A 14468-nucleotide genomic window follows, 5' to 3' on the forward strand; every position below is an offset into this window, starting at 1 on the left:
TTTTTTTTGCTCATAAAAATACATATATGTGAATATGACATGTTTTTATGCTTCTCCAGTCACCTTTCCATGACTACATTTCACATCATTTTGTGTATCTATATACTTGTGATCTATAATCCATTCTGTTGCTCCAGTCACTTTAGGTATAATGTATAGATTCCCAGTCTAATATACATAGGTTGATGGGGTTGAACCTCGAGTTTAGCTCAGGGCCTACCATGTCCATTCCCTTTTTCTGCAGATACTTCGTGAACACAAAGCTGTCATCATTCAGAAATGGATCCGGGGATGGCTGGCCCGCACCCACTATAAGCGATGCATGCATGCCATCATTTACCTTCAGTGCTGTTTCCGGCGGATGATGGCCAAGCGTGAGCTGAAGAAACTCAAGATTGAGGCCCGCTCTGTGGAACGCTACAAGAAACTCCACATTGGCATGGAGAACAAGATCATGCAGCTGCAGCGCAAAGTCGATGAGCAGGTGTGTTTTAAACAGGAGCCCTAGGAGTGGATCATGCCTGGAGAAACCCACCAGGGTTGAGTTCTGCATTGTCTCCCCTTGACTTGACCTCTCAGTCTTAACAAAAAAGTAAGATGATAATAATCAGGAAAATGGAAAAACTGGCAAGCTCATAGGTACAATTATAAATGTAAAGGCAGGAAATTATTTTTGTAAAAGCAGCTAGATTTACAAATGCTGCAGACCTTTATGACTGAGAGTCATATATTTTATATACATATATAGATATATTTTAAGATTTATTTATTTATGCAGAACTAGGGTACAGCCCAGAGGTGCAGGTATGGTGAGAGGATTCACCAGAGACGAGTGGGGAACAGAATAGGCAGATCAATGAAGTAGATCTGCTGAGGGAAGCAGTGGGTGGGTCAGGAGAGGTCTGCCACACCCTGTGGGTCACGTCCCGGGCGGGGATAGAACTCATGCTGAAGTGGCTTTAGCTTCTTAGTGCTGTGCTTTAACCAGCTGCAGCACCAGGGAGGCGCCCTATATTTTATATTTTAAGGAGGTCCTTTATCATTGCTATTTGTTTTCATGTGGGAGACTGTTCTTTTTGCAAATGAGTTGTGTAGCATTCAGATGGAAAAAAGAAGCAGGAGGAATCTACACCTATTTACAGAGCTAAAAGTTTGATTTCTCAGAGATAATGACTAATTATACACATGCAAATACAAAGGTATTTGAGACTACATAAGGAGGGCAAAGAAAAACAGAAGTCAGAATGAAAAAGGATTCTGTAGAAAATATCACCTAAGTGGGCAAGGGGAGTTTTGAGTTAATAAAGGTAAGAAACTTGTGATTTTTGAGGCCATATTGTAGCATCATCAGACTAATATTTGGCTTTTAGTAGCACACAGATCTGTTTTCAAAAGCTAGTATAAATTCTCCTATTTATGGCTTATTATAGCTCTCCTTGTCATTATTAGAAAGTCATATTTATGTTGCTCATAATGTAAAATAGAATAATTGTGCCTTTTTCTCTTTGTTACCAAGAGTGTTGGTTATGCTATTATCAATATTTTGGTTAGTATTTTGGTTAGATGTTATATCAGTGCTGTAAGACAGCATGAGCATGATGAATAAGTGCAGTTTTTCCTCACTTACTGTATTTGATAATGTATATTTCTTCTGTGTGTGTTTTAAGAACAAAGACTATAAATGCCTCATGGAGAAACTGACCAATCTGGAAGGGATATACAACTCTGAGACTGAGAAACTACGAAGTGACTTAGAACGACTTCAGCTAAGTGAGGAGGAAGCTAAAATTGCCACTGGACGAGTTCTTAGTCTTCAGGAAGAAATTGCCAAGCTCCGAAAAGACCTGGAGCAAACTCGGTCAGAGAAAAAGACCATTGAGGAACGTGCAGATAAATACAAACAAGAAACTGAGGAGGTAGGAACTATTGCTCACATTTTTATCTGCTTTCATGAGGGAAATGTGCTGCCTTGACCTGGCCCGAGTGACTCAATGTCGGCTTAAATTGAAGGTGGAACACAAATTTCCATTGTTTTATTATTAGTCTCCCAAACATTTTTTTTCATGATTTGCTTTTCAGAGGTATGGCTATCAGCACTATCAATAATTCTTTTGGATGAGTACATCTTTTAGTAGTACCTTTCAATTCTAATAAAAATAGAGGCAAACAGTATTGTATATTTAAATGCATTGTTCTGGATAGAGTCTAGGCTCATTTTTTCTTCAGTGGAATTAATGTGAGTAAGAAGCAAATAAAATAATCAGATGTTGATAGGTGATCTTAATGAACTCTTAAGTTAGGCTATATTCAAAAATAAAAGCAGAAGTTTCAAAGTCAGCACAACAGTCACAGCTAAGTGTTGCTGTGCAAATGAAACTAGGAGTCTCTGAAGATTGATCAGTGATTTCAAACTACACATATACAATTAACATTTATTGGACCTTTATTAAGTACAGAAAACAACAAGTATGAAAGAGATGCATTTTTAAATGCTTTCAAAAGTACATCAATGTAAGTTGAGATTGTTTGATTACCAACTTTTAATGAAAATAGGTGATTCTTTTGGCTATAACTGCTGGCAAGGATACCACAATGCTTTTTCTGTACAGACTTCCAAATATTAACTACTAATATACAGTGAAGCTCGCAGAAGGAGTTTAGTTGCAGTTAGGTAGGATAGAGTAGCTGATAAAACTGTAGCCTTCCATAGTGTTCAGTTCTGATGAAATAATTCCTTCTATATATCCAACAGATCTAGACTCAGTATATGGAAACAGCCGTGCTATAGTATGTTATTTTGACATGGCAAGCTATTCTCTCAAAATTCAAATATATATTCATAGGGTATGCAAGGATTAAGATATGTATTTTTTTAAATTTTTTTAAATTTTAAGCTTTTCAGATTACCCTGAATCTGTAGAGTATTTAAGTTTGGTAAGAGTATTCTTTTTCCCTCTTCAAAGGCAAGTTCATCCTAACTTACCTGATAGAATGGCACATACAGACAGATTCATATGTCTTCTTTTCATGATCTTGCTTTTCATAGGGATCGCTATAGGACTACCATTTTTTTTTGCATGGAGTGTAGTGATAAGGAAAAAATAAAAACATTGCATTGTCACAACCACTGTAATGTTTAGGAAAAAGAATTCATAGTCAGCTTGATCAAGGAGCCCAGAATATACAATGAAACTGCAGTATTTCCCCAGCAGTGCATATATCAGAATCTGCTGGGGGAGTTTTAGAAAAGATATTTGCCTAAATTCTGGGAGTGTAGATTAAGCATGATGATTTTGTGAAAGCTGCGTAAGTGATTGGTTGCATATGCCTTACAAAGACCAGTTTTCTCTAAAGCACATATAGAACTTGGGCCTTTGTACTAAGAGTGTATGTTAAGGTCTTCTTAGGCCAGGCTGAGGTGACTGGACCATTGGAAGGAGTGCCTTCTGGACCGGCTTCTGCATCGGTGGGGTGCTGATATCAAGTACCCTTGGACTCCAGGGCCCCTTAGTCACAGAGCCCTCTTTCTCTGTTTCTGCACTTCTGACACTTCATCTTTATTATTCAAACTGTCACTTTAGAGTTTCTTATGTGTAAAGAAAGAAATTCACTTTTTAACCATCCTAAGCACACATAAGAGGAAGTGCATAAATTATACTCTCTGCAGAGTTACCTTTGGTTTTGATTTTTACTTCCTGGAAAATCTTATCCAACCAGGAAGTAGAAAGTTGAAGGTCAGTGCTTTTTCTTTTCTTTTTTTAAAACTCTACATTACATAAAATTAACCACTTCAACCATTTTAAATATGCTGTTCTGTGTCAGTTAAGTACAGTCACACTGTTTAAGGTCAGTGCTTACTTAAACATGAAATAAAAGAACTTTTGCAGCCTTGCAAAACTCTTAAAAGGAGATGAAAGGAAAATTCTCTTTCTCAGAACTAAGAGTGGGGAACTTCATAGGGTCTTCAATGAATTTGCAGATTTAAAAAAAGCCTTCATATCTAAGGAGATATTCTTACTCTTTACCTGAATGACAAGGAACACACATGCCTTGTGTTAAGGTATTGAGGTGAGAAGGTATTACCATTGCTTCAAGAACAAATGCTTAGTAGGGGCTGGGTAGTTGCTGAAGACTCAAGGTACAATGTGAAACAACAACAGCAATCATTTTTTTCTCCAAGAATATCTATATTACTCAGGAAATAAAAGTATGTCACTTATAAGGTCCATAAAGAGGCATATACAAGGTCCTACACAGTCCAGAAGAAAGACAGCTAACTGAAGAGGGTGTCCTTTTAGAAAAGAATCTTCTCCCTGGAAGTAGGGAGTAATGCTTGAGTCAAGTTTGAAAGATGACTGGACAATAACCAGGCAGTAAGATGAGGCACTGAGCTATGGAAGTAAGGAGTGATAATTGTGTGGTTTTATACCTTGCATGGGGCTTCCTCTGTGCTGTGCAGCTATCTCACTTTATTGTTTTATTTCATAGCTGGTGTCAAATCTGAAGGAAGAAAATACTCTGCTGAAGCAGGAAAAAGAGGCCCTCAATCACCGTATTGTGGAGCAGGCTAAGGAGATGACAGGTAAGGCTTAGGTGTCTAATCTCAGACCAGAGTTCCGTAAGTAACAAGTTTTCTTAGAGCTGAGATATTTTTTAAAGTTGAGGCTGTCATCAGTACATTTACATACTCTAAATACTTTGGCAAATTAATTGGTGAACTAGAAATGTGATCTCTGTAGGTACAAATATTTAGACAAGGTCATAAATGTAATTTTTTAAAAACTTAATTTATCTATATTTAGAGTTATTGAGTATGGCTTATAGGAGTCCTATTGTAACTCCTGAATTATTCTTATGTATATTTTAATTTTATTTTTTAAACCAATGGATACTATTTTCCTAAGTGCAATCACTTTTTGTCACCAAACTAAAATAAAACAAGACATACTCTAATTGAATAGACCAAACTAGTATCTTTGGTACTAAGGAATGTTATAGAGAAAAGAAATTATTTTTTCTATTTATTATTTGTGGGGTGAAATGCTGATAATTTACAGGGTGTCCACATCTATACAAAATGGGAAAAAAAGACTTAAGTGGAAACTAGCGTAATTTGGAAAAGGAAAGAGATGGGGTTAGTGGGGTAAACTTTATGAAAAAAATCAACAAAATGTTATAAGTTTTGATTTGATCTTCAAAAATGGCATAAAAATTTTCTAAAGTTTTGAGATGAGGTATACAAACAATAATGCTATGCTGTTAGTAGTAAGTGAATTTAGAGGGGTAAATTATATGTGTATGAAGAAAATTAACACAGTCAGTTGTAGGAGTGTTAAGATTTAGATTTATTTAGGACCTCAAGATAGAAGTTTTTTGAAAATAAGTTAAGATTAAACATTAGAGAAAGAAATGATGCAAGCCCACTGTGCTTTCCCTTAAACTATACCCTCCTTCCCAATTAAGGGAGATAGAGTAGAGGAAAGAGGAGATATATGGAATTAAACATTATGGCATGAAAATAGGGCTAATGTAAAGAAAAATAGCTTGAAATAGCTATCAAAGCAGAAAGCAATCTCTGAAGACATAGTGAAAGGCTTCTGGATTACAGAATATAATGGAAAGATTTAGAATGATCATAATACTTTTTTTTTTAAAGATTTATTTATTCATACAGAACTGCCAGAGATGCAGAGGGTGAGAGGCTTCACCAGAGACACAGTGGGGAGCAGAACAGGAAGATCGACGAAGTACACTGCTGAAGGGAGCAGTGGGCGGGTCAGGAGAGGTCTGCCACGTCATGTGGATCTCCTCCGGGGGCAGTTGGGAATTGAACTCATGCTGAAGTGGCTTATGCTTCTTAGTGCTGTGCTTTAACCTGCTGTGCCACCAGGGAGGGCCCTGATCAGAGTACTTTTAAGGAAATATAAAATATGACTTGAAGCTAAAAAGAAAAAAAATAATAACAATGGATTTATCTAGGTAAATTTAGTTTTCCTGTGCTTAATAGTCTTGGTCAATTTCTACAAGCTGGTGAAAATAAAAGGCATTTAAAGAATGTTATAAAGGAAATTATTTTTAAAAAATTCTTAATTTATATATGTTTTTACATCATTGTTCATTTTTGTACATTTTGCTTTCTTCTCTCGGGTGTAATCCCTGTAAAATTCCCACCACCAATACACCTGTGCACCATTACCATGTACCTTGTGCTGTTTCCTCCTCTGTTTTGATACTTCTCCTTTCCCCCACCCCAAACAGAAAGTCTCTGATTTATAGTTGCCTGTTAATTTTTTTATTTTTTTTTAAAGATTTATTTATTTGTTCATACAGAACTGGGGTACAGGCCAGAGGCTCAGGGGTGGCGAGAGGCTTCACCAGAGACAGAGTGGGGAGCAGAACAGGCAGATCTACAAAGTACACTGCTGAGGGGAGCAGCGGGCGGGTCAGGAGAGGTCTGCCACGCCATGTCGATCTCCTCCCATCCCGGGCAGGCGGGAATCGAACTCATGTGTAAGTGGCTTTAGCTTCTCAGTGCTGTGCTTTAACCCACTGAGCCACCAGGGAGGGCCTAATTTTGTTATTTTATTTACTATTACTTTTCTTTCCTGATTCCTCATTTGGCTCCCCTACATTCTACCTATAAATAAAACCATCCGTATTTTTCATTTTCCTTCTGGCTTATTTCACTGAGCATAATCCCTTCTAGCTCCATCCATGTTGCTGCAAATGGTGTGAGTATATCTTTTTTGAATGCTGAACATTGTTGTGTTGTACCACACCTACTTGACCCAGCCATCTATTTTTTGGCATTTGGGTTGTTTCCATATCTTTCCTATTATAAATAGTGCTATAGTAAACCTAGGGATATAGTATCCTCTTGAATTAATGTTTTTTGTGTCCTTTGGTTAGATACCTAGGAGTGGAATTTCTGGATCATGTGGCAGCTCCATTTTTAGTAGTTTGAGGAACCTCCACACAGTTTTCAATAAAATATGGACCAGTTTCATTCCTACCAACAGTGTAGGGGAGTTCTTTTTCTCCATATCTTCACCATTTGGTGTTGCTAGTTTTTTTTTTTAATATGTGCTATTCTCACCGGTGTGAGATGGCATCTCATTGTGGTTTTGATTTGCATTTCCCTGACTGTAAGTGATGTCAAATATTTTTTCATATACCCGTTGTCCATTTGTATTTCTTCTTCAGAGAAGTGTCTTTTTAGCTCTTCAACCCATGTTTTGACTAGATTGTTTACTTGTTTTTGTTCAGTCATGTGAGCTTTTTGTAGATTTTTGTGATCAGTCCCTATCAGTTGTATTGTGTATAAAAATTTCCTCCCAATCACTAAAGTGTCTCTTTGTTTCGTTTAGTGTCTCTTCTGCTGTACAGAAGCTTTTTAGTTTGATGTAACCCCAGCTGTTCATCTCTTTTCTTCACTTTCTTTGCTTTGGGGGATGAGCCTTTAAAGATGTTACTGGGATGTATGTCATGTAGTGTTTTGTCTATATTTTAAAACTTCTATATTTTTTGTGGTTTCAGGTCTTATGTTTTTTTATCCATTTTGAGTTGGTTTTTATGCGTGGTGTTAGGTGGTAGTCTAATTTCATTCAAGAAGAGAATTTTTTAAATTAAATAATATATCTATATTTTACATCATTGTTCATTTTTGTACAATCTTATGCTAAGAAAAGAAAGCATTAGGTATCAAAGCCCTACTAAGGAAACACAGTGGTGAGCAACAAAGAAGCAAATGTGACAAGACAAGGTAAAAGGACCTTTGCCCTCATGGAAATAGAGTAGATTTAGAATTTAGTCATAAAATAATGAGGGTAAAATAGGACATAGTTGTAGAGAGCTTAATATTTTAAATATGACTGGTTGATTAATTGAGTTAAAACATACAGCTGATATTTGAGACTTTCTTACTTCTGAGAAAGATTTACTTACTTGTTAGGCTGATCTCCATCTCCAGATAATACGCTAACCAGGTGGCAAAAGAAAGGGCAGAGTGGGAATGTAAGGTCAGGGTTCCCCAGCAGCCCACAGAAAATGGCCCCAAAATAAAGAATATAGACGATCAGTTGTGGGATTTACCCTGTTAGAAACTGGCAGCTAATTTGACAGTAGGGAAGTTCACAGTGCTGAAAAACTGTAAGATAGGATCCTGGGAATGAGATTTGCATAGAGAGGCTGTAGAATAGGACAGAAGTTCCACTGGGAAGTTGCCATTTGTGTGTGTGTGTGTGTTGGTGTGTATGTGTAGGTGTAGAAGAATTGGGATGGAGGGGTGGGGGGTGAGAGGATTCACCAGATAGTGGAGAGCAGAACAGGCGGATATACTGAAATACTACCGCTAAGGATAGCAAGTGAGACAGGAGAGGTCTGCTATGTCAAATGTGGGTCAGCTCCCTGACTAGGGATTGAACTCAGGCTATAACAATGTAGCACTGAGACTGAACCCCTAGGCCACTAGGGAGGCCCCCAAAGTTACCATTCTTTAAGAGTATCTCTGACTTTTTCAGAAAACACACTAATTCAGACAAAAGAACTTTATGAATATCTGAAACAGTACTTTCGGAATGAAAAATATATACTTAAAAGAATCACTAGGCAATGACTATTATTTTAGCAAGAATGTGGTATAACCTGTAAGTGTACTAGTGACACTCAATCCTTAGCACATGAAAGGACTCTGTAGAGGAGTATTGTTGTTTATTAGTAAATTTATTTCAACTTTGGTAATGTTTCTTTCTCTTCATAATTACAGTCATGTTAAAAATAAAATCTCAGGCAGAGAAATGGGCAGTCATTGTACATAATTTGCATTCTGTGGAGCCATCTTTGTATGCTTTACCATCTTCTTTCAGAGACTATGGAGAAGAAGTTAATAGAAGAAACAAAACAACTAGAACTTGATCTTAATGATGAAAGATTGAGATACCAGAACTTGCTGAATGAGTTCAGTCGCTTAGAAGAACGCTATGATGACCTCAAGGAAGAGATGACTCTAATGATGGTGAGTTCAGCACTTGTTTTTTTATGAAGTAAAAAATGTTAACATATGCAAAAGTAGATAAAATACTGCCATGAGAGCCTTACACGCTCATCACTCAATTCCAAAATTGAAAACACGCTTCTGTACCTCCATCCCACTCCACCCAATGGACTTGGTTCTTTGAAAGCAAATAAAACAGAAATCATATAATTTTATTTGTAAGTACTTTTGTAAAGTCAAACACTTTAAAAACTGGACTTTGAGATCACGTGAAGTCAGTGGAGTGAACTTTGGTTCATGTATTGAATGGCAATGTAAAATTTGTATATAAAACAAATAATGATGCAATCATTTCTTCTACTTATTTTTATTATAATTTTGAAGATATATACCTCTAAAAATACAATTCAGTCTCTTTATAAAAATTGTTTTAACTCTGTTGCATCTTCCAGTGTACCTCTTGCACTTTTAATAGTTATGTTACCCTTTTCTGTTCTACATATCCTGTTACCAAGAAACAAGAGAGTTCCCTAGGTGGCTTGTTCTCTCTAATTATCAGTCTTAGAGGTAGCCTAATGGTACTACACTTTGATATCTATGAGGTAGAGTATTTGCTTCAAATTTTGCTTTTAGCTGGATCCTTTGACAAAGGATGCTTTAAAAGGTGACAGAAAACATCAAAGTTAAAGAGATTATGTTAGCTAATATATACTGTTAGTCTCAAAGAGGGTAAAACGTTACTATAAGTCCCACAGTTGCACCATTATTTCAAACCTCACTACTTTCCTTTGATTTATATGTGACAAAGAGAAATTAGAATTTAGAATAGGTCCTATTCTTATAATTGGCACTCTGATACCATGTCACTAAGTCATGTCTTCCTTGTTTTTCCTGATATACTTAACCCTGTTGAAACCTTTCTTCTTTCACATTCTCACATAATGAGCTTCTTTTTCTTTGCTTTTCACCATCATGTTCCCCAGAGCTCAATTCTTGGATGTATTTGTACTTTACTACATGACCACACCGATACTTGTGGTTAATTTATGTTTTGGTATGGTTAAAGTTTTGTATCCCATGGGTTTTGAGACCACTTGTTACTTAAGATATTAATAAGTAGCATTGGGAAAATAAATTATTGAGGATAAATAAATGTGGAAATCAACCAGGTTAAACAGAGATAAACAAATTGTTTTCCTTATAGAATTTCTTAGCTTCCATTATAGTGTGTTCCTGTGACCCTCAGGAAATAAACTGAGAGAAACATGTGCTGTGTATATTTCACTCTCCAAGACATTCCAGAGACACCTGTGAGGTTACTGGGTACCCTTAGTCAAAAGGTAGCCATCTCTAGGAAAAACCCGTTATTGCCCTCCTCCAGCAAATAAAGCAGGGCTATTCTTTCCTGCTGAGCAAGTCTCTGCTGATCTCCTATTGTGTTTCCAGCAATGCTGTGGAAAAACAAAAGTGTAACCAAGCTCCAAGGTTAGGGGCTTGATTTCTGATTTCTCAGCCTAAAACTCTCTCCATTGTTGCCTGTGATTGTCATTCCTCTTGGGTAACAAAAATGGTCAGAGGAAGGGAAAAGGAAAATAACAGAGGGTGGGAATCAGAGGCTTCTAGCTTCCTACTCATCTCCTTACTAGGTCTGTCTCATTTTGAAGTTCCAGATGCAATCAAGATTGCGTCTTTGCAGAAAACGTTTGCAGAAAATTTCAGAGAATAAAAAATTTATAATGTGAACTAATTAAAATATGAATAGTAATATCTTATTTTAATGTTTAGACAAAACTTCACAACTAACAGATGGGTACTTGGCTAATATTTCATTGAAATTCTGCAAATGCGAAGTCCACTGTCATAATCAGGAGTCAGTTGATGAAGCATTTTATGGTATATGGATTTGACATGATGGCAAGACTGTCTCAGGGTTTCCCCCTGATGATTTGTAGGTCAAAGTAGTGTCTCTGGTTGGCTCTAACACATATTTTAGGGCTTCTTGACAGAAACATTTAATTTTAAGGCAGATGATAGAGAAAAGACTGACTCAGGACATAGGAGTTTTAAATATTGAAAGGATAGTGAGGCTAGGGAATCCAAATTTGTAGTGAAGATAAATTAATTCTGAGTAGGGAGGAATCTAGTATGTCTATTATGCAGTCATTAATCTTGGCAAAGTAAAACAGATTCAGCAATGAAGGAAATATGGGGGAAATGACAAAGAGAAGAGGAGGTATAAGATGCAGATCTTGAAGGAAGAGTTGATAATCAAGTCAGATGTTTGTCTTGAAACTGATAAGCAGTTGGACAGGGGAACAGAATCCAAAAAACTTAGAGAACTGGAAGCCCACCAACGCGTGATCTGATATATTAGTCTCGGATACTAACAATTACAACAAAAACTATTAACATAATTGAATGCTGGCTATATGTCAGGCATTATGCTAAACCCTGTACTTGAACTACCTTATTTAGTTCTGACATAAACCTTACAGGGTAGATAATATTATCCTCTTTTTTAATGATAATGAAACTGATGCTTGAGAAGTTGGTAAGAGATAAGTAATTTGTGTTTTCTGTTTCAGACCCATAGTACTAACCCCATAGTACTTTGTATCTAAAAATTACTTAAATAAAAAATACACAGTATGGCTTTTATTCATACTTTAAGGTACTTGTTGTTTAGTAATGACTGTACATGTGGAAAAATAGAACCTTGCTCATATTTAATGAATATTAAAAATCACTGTCCTGCTGTGTATATGGACTTACCTTCTTTTGGCATAGGAGAACTATTTTGTAGGCCAGAGGAATGGAGGGTGAGAGGATTCACCAGAGAGATAGGGGGAGCAGTACAAGTAGATCTACTGAAATACACTGCTGAGGGGAACAGTGGGTGAGACAGGAGAAGTCTGCTGTACCATTTGTGGGTTGGCTCCCTGGCTGGGGATTGACAGCACTGAGACTTAACCCGTAGGCCACCAGGAAGACCTCTACTTATGTATCTTAATGACATAACTAATATATTAAATGTGTTCTATCCCATACAACTGTTTACTTGGTCTGGGAGACCTAAGTAAGAGGATCGAAGAGAATAAATCTAACTGCCTTTGGCTTTATCTTGGTAATTATTCCCTTTCATTTTCTAGCTGATTTTAGAGGGTCTGGTCTTTTTAGGTCTTCTTTAGTACAGATTGGGCTGGCAGACTTTTAAATCCCCTTGGATGCAGCTCTATAAGCCTTGATATCAGTAGGGAAGAGACAAAGGAATCTCTTTGTGGCTTCCAGTTCTTTTCCTGCAATTGTGGAAGGAGTAAAGAAAACTTGATAGACTAGAAAGCTGTTAGAAAACTTTCTGAAGCTCTCAGAATCTGTAACCATATGAGATCCAGGCCTTTGAACCTCTTTTCCTTTTCTGGTGGGGTACACACTATGAGTGAGGGCACAAACCTAGCCCTTATTCCTTTTCCCTACAGAAGGAAAGGTACTACAGTTACTAACTTTTCATTTCCCACAAGCTTTCCAAACACTAACTTCATAGATTCCTAATGTCGTTCAAGTGTTAACCAGATTCCTTTTGGAGAATTTTTAGAGTAGTATTTTTATCTCTCCTATACTTTATGCTTCCCACTGTTGACTCCAGAGATTTCACTTCATGCATAAAAGCAGAAATTATAGGCATGTATATGGAGTCTTCCCTACCTTAATCCTCCCCCCCCCATTTTTTAACCATTTATATCCAATTATGGTGCAATAAAATCATTATCTTGTCATATGAACGATTGGTTAATTGTATCTGACTGCAGCACTGAAGGTCTGTACGTGAATGTTGAGGCATCCTACCTGTGCTTTTCTCGTGATACACCTTAAAAACCTAAGAGGGGACTCTGGTAATAATCACAGATAATTTTTATTTGAGAACTTGGTTTTGAAATTGTATTTGTCATGCCATGCTGGTGACCCTTTTGTGAGGGTTTGGTCATGACAGCATTGCTCGTGAGAACAGCAAGTCAGTGTGTAGGGGTTAGAACCATGTTAGTATGACATGTGCTGCCTCAACTACGTGTGGTTTATTGTATTAATAATACCTGATTTATTTGCCTTGCAGAACGTGCCTAAGCCTGGACATAAAAGAACAGACTCCACTCACAGCAGCAATGAATCTGAGTATACCTTTAGCTCTGAAATTGCTGAAACTGAAGACATTCCATTGCGGACGGAGGTACATTTTAGATAGCTACTACTCAGAGTAGCCTGTGACCATGCAGTTGTCAAAGAGAATACTTCTATTACAGAGAAGGCCCTAATTGTCCTCTGTTTTGATTTGTTTATTTTTTTTTTAAAGATTTGTTTATTCATATAGAACTAGGGTATGAGGTGCAAGGGCGGTGAGAGGCTTCACCAGAGACAAAGTGGGGAGCAAAACAGGCAGACTGACAAAGTACACTGCTGAGGGGAGCAATGGGCGGGTCAGGAGAGGTCTGCCATGTCATGTGGTCACCTCCAGGGGTGGGGGATCAAACTTGTGAAGTGGCTGTGGCCAGCTTTGTAGTGCTGTGTTTTAACCTGTTGTGCCAGCAGGGAGGGCCCGATTTGTTCATTTATTTATTTATTAAAGATTTATTTATTCATTCATACAGAACTGGGGTACAAGCCAGAGATGTGGAGGGTGAGAGGATTCACCAGGAACAGAGTGGGGAGCAGAACAGGCAGATCGACAAAGTACACTGCTGAGGGGGGCAGCGGGTGGGTCAGGAGAGGTCTGCCATGCCATGTCGATCTCCTCCGATCCGGGGCAGGTGGGGATCGAACTCATGTGGAATTGGCTTAAGCTTCTTAGTGCAGTGCTTTAACCCGCTGCACCACCAGGGAGGGCCCAACTGATTTGTTTATTTTTAAGTAACTTACCGGTATATTTAAATAGCTGTACATATGTACTTAGTATATATATTTTTTGTCAGTAGAGAGTTTATTTTTTATGCACCTTTAAAATGTATTTTTATATTTTCCCTAATTTTTAATATTTTAATATATTTATCATATCATTCTTCATATTTATACAATGTATGATTTTTCCCATGAATTCCCACCACCATTCACCTTTTTACCATCACCATAGTCCCTTGTGCTCATCCCTCTCCATCCCAACCCATTTTCCTCCTCTCCTGCAGAATGTCTCTGATCTACAGTGGCCTGTTGATTTTGATTTTTACTTTTTTATAGTTACTTTTTTTTCTGACCCCTTATTTGGTTTCTCTACATTCCTGTTATAAGTGATATTTTTCCTTTTTTTCTGGCTTATTTCACTGAACATAATCCCTTCCAGCTCCATCACCATAGTCTCCTGTGCTCTCCCCACCCTCTCCCTATCCTTCTCCCTCCTCCAGCCCTACAGAATGTCTCTGATCTATAGTTGCCTGTTGATTTTGATTTTTACTTTTTTTTTCCTGATACCTAATTCTGTTCCTCTACATTC

General features: G+C 37.4%; 1 protein-coding gene across 2 annotated transcripts in view; it reads left to right on the forward strand.

Moving 5' to 3' along the window:
- MYO5A (myosin VA (heavy chain 12, myoxin)) overlaps nucleotides 1-14468 on the forward strand; it is a 104220-nt gene that overhangs the window by 51282 nt on the left and 38470 nt on the right. For both annotated transcript variants that reach the window (XM_004687778.2, XM_004687779.2), the window contains exons 20-24: nucleotides 245-484; nucleotides 1668-1916; nucleotides 4489-4582; nucleotides 8865-9013; nucleotides 13101-13214. In XM_004687778.2, the coding sequence (XP_004687835.1) occupies nucleotides 245-484; nucleotides 1668-1916; nucleotides 4489-4582; nucleotides 8865-9013; nucleotides 13101-13214 (846 nt within the window). The remainder of the gene's footprint in view (nucleotides 1-244; nucleotides 485-1667; nucleotides 1917-4488; nucleotides 4583-8864; nucleotides 9014-13100; nucleotides 13215-14468) is intronic.

The sequence above is a fragment of the Condylura cristata genome, unplaced genomic scaffold (assembly GCF_000260355.1).
Source record: "Condylura cristata isolate star-nosed mole 26May11 unplaced genomic scaffold, ConCri1.0 scaffold00023, whole genome shotgun sequence".
NCBI lineage: Eukaryota > Metazoa > Chordata > Mammalia > Eulipotyphla > Talpidae > Condylura > Condylura cristata.